Source organism: Cupressus sempervirens, chromosome 3, assembly GCF_028749045.1.
Source record: "Cupressus sempervirens isolate cs-2001-9-10 chromosome 3, ASM2874904v1, whole genome shotgun sequence".
NCBI lineage: Eukaryota > Viridiplantae > Streptophyta > Pinopsida > Cupressales > Cupressaceae > Cupressus > Cupressus sempervirens.
In genome coordinates this window covers 1,007,456,556-1,007,462,639 of record NC_143120.1, presented here as the reverse complement: position 1 = coordinate 1,007,462,639, position 6,084 = coordinate 1,007,456,556, and the positions used below count along the sequence as shown (strand labels likewise).

At 34.2% G+C, this 6,084-nt stretch overlaps 1 protein-coding gene across 1 annotated transcript; it reads left to right on the top strand.

Moving 5' to 3' along the window:
* Positions 1 to 3,750: 3,750 nt before the first annotated feature.
* Positions 3,751 to 4,993, top strand: LOC149570147 (protein PARTING DANCERS-like). The gene is made up of 7 exons (XM_089817872.1): positions 3,751 to 3,825; positions 3,903 to 3,991; positions 4,064 to 4,159; positions 4,460 to 4,545; positions 4,633 to 4,673; positions 4,745 to 4,828; positions 4,910 to 4,993. The coding sequence occupies exons 1-7, from the start codon at positions 3,751 to 3,753 to the stop codon at positions 4,991 to 4,993; spliced, it is 555 nt and encodes a 184-aa protein (XP_089673998.1).
* Positions 4,994 to 6,084: the final 1,091 nt, after the last annotated feature.

Genomic DNA, 6,084 nt, shown 5'->3' with positions numbered 1-6,084 from the left:
TACCACCATCGACGATCAGGGCAAGATGACCGCCAATAGAAAGTATTTTTGAAAACATTCATCTTTTTATTTTGGTATTTGATGATTAATCAAAGAGCTTGAAATATATGAACTTTTCCATCTTTACTTCTGTTTGTTTTGTTTCCTTCGCTATTGCTTGTATTCTCAAGAAATTTAACATTTAAATCAAAAATTAGGAAGCTCTTAGTCTGGATTGTTTCTGCATAAAAATTACATATATTAGGGTTCTGGAAGATAATACATATATTAGGGTACTAGAAGATAATGCTAGATTTAATTTCTTCCTCAAGATAGATTGGTTTTAAATGATAAGTCGAATGGATGGAGATAATTTTTAACGAATTAAATTTGCAAGGTAGAGGATTACAACTACGATTTTCAAATAATTATAGACTTATTTACTCACTTATTTATAATCCTAATTTTGATATTCAAAATTGTGTTGGCATATTGATAGAAAGGGGATTACTCGCCCTTCAAAGAAGGGGTTCTTTTCTAAATCAGTACTTCAATTTGTAGTGATCGGAGTCTACATTTTGAGTGTTGGTAGATTAATGATATCAAAGAGAGATTAGGGGATTTTTGGATAGGAACTTATACTAATCTAGGAGCTTTGGATGCAAAGTTTTGATTTGGACTAACAAGCTATTTAAATTGCAAAGGGTGAACTAGTTGTTCTGGCTAGTGAAATTAACAGCAGAGTATGGGTATTTTTAAAAATTGACTTAGGATTTTGGTTCACAAACTTCCTTGTTCTTTATAATTGCTCCTATATTTGCATATGTAACTTGCAAATGAATCATTAACATAACGGACATGGATACCTAAATTTTTAATGAAGTAAGGAATGACCATTTTTATGAATCCTACTGCTCAGCTTACAAAAGTTATAAAAGAAACTACACTGGGGCAATGGAATGACTAGGAGAATTAGGACTAGCTGGGATGCAAACAAGCTCACTAAATAGAAGCACCAGTATATCATGTGTTTGAGCTACAAAAGGAATATTATTTAGTCTTGAGTGGGTTGTAGATCTCAAAGTGATCATTTTGAAGAGTGTTAGGTCAATTAGTCAATTCACTAACTTGCTTGTCTAATGCAAAATTCCCATTCATAGATTTTACAAGTCAAATAAATTATACAATTTTGTTGTTTTGTTGGGAGATCAAACATGTTTTGTGCTTTTTTGCTGCAGCTCCTCATTGATAGGTGTAAGAGGGATGTATTGGGTTTTCAGTTAAATAAATTATACAATTTTGTTGTTTTGTTGGGAGATCAAACATTGTTGGTTTTTTTTTGGCTGCAGCTCCTCATTGATAGGTGTAAGTGTGATGTATTGGGCTTCCAAAAGCCCTAAATCTTGGCTTCAATATGTTTTCTTACATGTTTGCTTGAATTTCTTGGCTTAATGTATTTCCATGATTGCATAAATTATTTATTGAAATAAAATTTATATAAATAAACTTATTATTGATTACTAGACTAAATCCTAATATATTGAATGTGTATTTCATTTGTGTGTTGTTTGTAACTGTGAAATATAATATAATATAAACAATAATTTCTCTAAAATATAATTTATTAAAACTTTTCAAACATTGTATGATTACATTATTATATTTTATTATTTTAGATTTTGGTTGCATAATATTGTTTGTAAAAAGAATATATTGTAATTTTATTTATTTATTCGAAATTCTTTGTTTTTTTGTCGGTAACAATGTTTTATATTTATTTATTAAAGACTTTTACAGATACATATATAGGCTAGAAACAATAGCCTTCCCACAAATTTTTTTACAACTTATATCACCTTCATCTAAACATCTATCTTGTATACATATTCAACTATTGCCCATTTGATTAGGCTTACACATGCTACACATTACTTTATCAAAATTTATAGGATTTTATATGAAACCTTAAAAAACTCCTGCATCTAGCCCTTCTTCAGCTTTGTCCAAAATCCGCAAACATTCTTCACTTTCGTTGCTCCTTTGCCCACTTTTGCGTTGGCAGATCTATCCTTTGATTATCCTTTGTTGCCACAAATTCTAAGTTTCGTTAGCATGAACCTATCCCCATAGCTTTTTCGCTTTTCTTTTGTAGGCTCCCAACCCTCCATTATTTTCTTCGATTTCCTTCTTTGTTCTTGACGAGAAGCTTGCCACCCCAAAAATTTGGACCGCATCCCTCTAGTTTTCATCGATGAACAACAAGCAAAAAGAAAAATGCAAAACTTTGGCCACCCTTTTTGTCCATCCCTTTCTTTGAAAATGTGAATCTCCTCCATCAACCCGAGTTACACCACTCTTATTTTTTCCTTGTAAGCTTCCTTGTCCATCCCAGTTGGCCACTAAATAAAACCAAATTTTCCTCGCACTTCCCCCCTCATCTTCATCTGCATAGCACTCGCTGTAATTGAAGCCCTTCCCTAGCCATGCCCATTCCAACAAGGAATCAATCCCAACAATCAAATCTTTTGGGAATAGTGACTTCATCATCCATTCCACTTCTTCTTCCAAGAACGCCAATTCCAGTCCCCATGCCATCACCATTTCTGCAATATCCACATTAATTTTTCAGTGGTGGGTTGAATTTTGGAACAATTCTCCAACCATTCCCTTCACCGCCTCCAAAACACCTTCTGATGGACATTGAAGCAGTAGTCGCAATCTCTGATTCTGGACCGTGCTGAAAAGCATCTTCTATTGTTTGGACTTTTAAAAGGTGAAGGTAGCTTCCATATCTGGTTTCTATATTTTCCTTGCCTGTCACTTTCACCAGTTTTGGACTTTACTAGTCAAGTTTATTAAAAGTTACCTTTTTGGCTACTTTGTTTTATAACATTTTTTTTAGCTTGCTTTTTGTACTCTATCTCATTCACCAACTAAGTCTAATTATTCTTTCCTTTTCTTTTTAGCCTATCTTTTCATTATGTAGGCATTTACTTCAGATCACCCAAATCTTTCCTCCTTACTCTAATCTGACAGTCATTTTAATCATATTTTTATTAGGAATTCTTGAAGACATTATATCTATCACATTTTTTATGAAACTAATCTAGATCCACCAAAATGATACACAACTAAGAATTCTAATGTAAAATTTAATGTCAATTTTGAAGTGATAATTTATTTTACTTATACTCTTTTGTCCCCTTTATACAATCCAAGACACATTAATTTCTGACAATATTGTGAACAAAGTGAAAGGAGGTTAAAACCTCTGAAGTCTTTAGAGCTATGTGTCTTTCTGAGCCTTTGGGAGTTTTTCTTTTGTTTAGTCTTTATCCCATTGTAAAAAGTTTATTCCATGATTGCAAGCCAAATTTGGAGAGAAAATTCTTCATACATTTCTTAGATCAATCTCTTTACACTTGTCGTGAGAGGAAAGGTATCTCGTTAATAATGGTGCACATACCCCCTTACCTTGGCGAAGAAGTGGAATTGTTGATATTATAAAGATGAGTAGAATATTTTACAATCGGCTAATCCTTGGACCTGTTAGATACAAGTGCTAATAATTAATTAAATTAACCAAAAGAAACTTCAACTTAAGTAATACTCCCTATTTAGAGTTCATAACCACATCCATACCCTTTCACCCATTAACGTAACTAAGTTCCATCCCTAACGAAAGGGCTGGGGATTTCTCCTATAAAAAGGATTAATAAATGTGAAGGGCAAATCTTATTGCAAAAGAAGACTAGTTCAGAGAGAGAAGAAATGGCGGGAGCAGGAAAGAAGGCTGGAGTTTGTATCATAAATTCGAAATGGAGAGATTTCAACAAGATTTCGCCTGTAATTGCCCTAGCACTAGCTTCTTTACTTTTCCAAACCATTTGCATGCTATTTACGCCATGCTTCAATTTTTTCAGGACTTCATTTTCAATACGGCGGGGGTTTCAGTCGCTTTCATCTTCATCACAAGCTGGAAATCCGGACATCTCACGGAAGATTTTAATAGGTTTAAAGCTCCTCTGTACATCTTCGTTGATTATTTGTAAGGATTCTTTTCATTAATCCCTTTTCTTGACAGAATTGAGAAGATGAGAAGTCAATTTGGGAATTTGTACGTGATTGCGAGTATTCGTACAGAGGAGGACAACCAGGCCTTCATACATTCTTATTTCGGGTAAGGAAATAGAGAATGCTGCCAATTTGCTTTGCCTTCTGTAAGGAAAGGTGGTTTTATAGTCCACGACACTATGCCATAGTTTTTGGATTTACATATGATAACAGTGATATGGGACTACCTCGTACTCTTTTTCAAAAGGTGCTTGGCACTACAAACGAGGCGTACATACCCTACCTCCTAGTGGGATTTGAACTTGTGAGCTCTCTTTCAAGAGTACCACTTCTCCACCACTAGGCCAACTCAAGCTGTACAAGCCGATATATAAGGTTTTGTTTAATTTTTGGAAGATCAGGTCAGATATGGCTCTACAGAAGCATTCGTAGCAGTGCGCGATCCTTGCATGGGATTTGAGAAGATGCTGAAATTGGCACTTATTCATGGAGGTAATTCACTTCTTTAACTCCCGTCTTTCTCTTGCCTCGTGCATTTTCATGATTATCTCGTCAACTATTATTTGTGCTCTGTTTTAGAAATCAAACGGCACGATGCGGTTGCAAAGATCCAAACTGAGGTGAGTAACTTTGCATATTTGTATTTGTATTAAATTATTTACAAATCCTTAAGTCGCTCGTTCTTTTGAAGCGGAAGACATTAGTTGAAAGTGTGGAGGTTTGCATTGAAGTGTTAACAGGCATTCCCGGGATCGATACTCATGATGCTCGCACGGTAATACTATAATCGTATAATAGAACGCACAACATATTTTATTTTATTTTATTTTACCTCGTGAGCAAATTCCATTTGCAGTTGATGCAGGGCATAGGCTCAATTGAGGCGATCTCCAAGGCATCCAAGAAAAAAGTACTGGAGAGCACAGATCTTTCGAATTAGTCCCAAATTCAATTAGCCCAAAATTTCATCGGAGACTAGTCTCCGATTCACGAGCAGATATAAATAATGCACGAATTGAAACTTTTTCTTAGTCCTCGATTTACAGATATTCAAATTTAAGGCTTCTAAGTGCAAGGTTAGCATTTGTTTTGTTTGGTTACGAGTAGGCCGTGGGTTGAACCTGCGCTACTCACTGTAACTCTACAATTTATAGCCGAACCGCTTGTAATTGTATGGTTTAGATGAAGGGAAGCCTGTTCCATTTTACATGACTGGACGATGATTGTAGAATTTTTGTGAGAATTTGTCACATTGTTGTAGAAATCTTAAGCTAATGCATCACTGTCATACTGTTATGGAGAGCTAAAGATTTAATACATCATTATAGCAATTGGGAATAGCATTAAACTTCATAACAGAAATCGACCACTAAAATATATCCTGAAGAAGATTCAGAATGATTTAAAATATGGGAATCAGTGGTCACTCTTGTATCTTTTCTACTTAGATTTAACTTTACAAGATCACTTTTTGCTAAGCTTGCTCCTCCGGGCTGTAACAAAGTTGGTGTATGATACATTTTGACAGCATATTTGTCTGTCTTCTGCAGTTTGTCAAAACTGACAAAGACCAGCCAGATGAGTAGCAGAGGGCTAATAATGGAAGTTGGCATGCTATTAATTTAGAAATTGTTTTCGCTGTGAAACAAGAGAGGCAAGTGTCATAGTTTTTGTTATTTGAATTTTTAGTTTAAATAAAATAGAATTAGAATTGAAGATAGTGGGGGATAAGTAAAGGGCCAAGAATAAGTTGAATGAGTTTGAAATTGATGTTTGGTGGTAAATAAGTAGACTGATGTTTGGTGGTAAATAAGTTTATAATTTTACAATTATTATAGATAATTACACCACAACTAAATAAATTCACTCATTTTTCTAGCAATGTTCCCATTCAAGATATTAAATGGTAACTTTCAAAAGAATTTTAGGTGGTAAAAAACTATTGGCTATCCAAAATTCAATATTTATTACAACACTACATGTCTATAATGTATGCAATCAGAATCTTAATTCAAATATTTCGTCAATGAC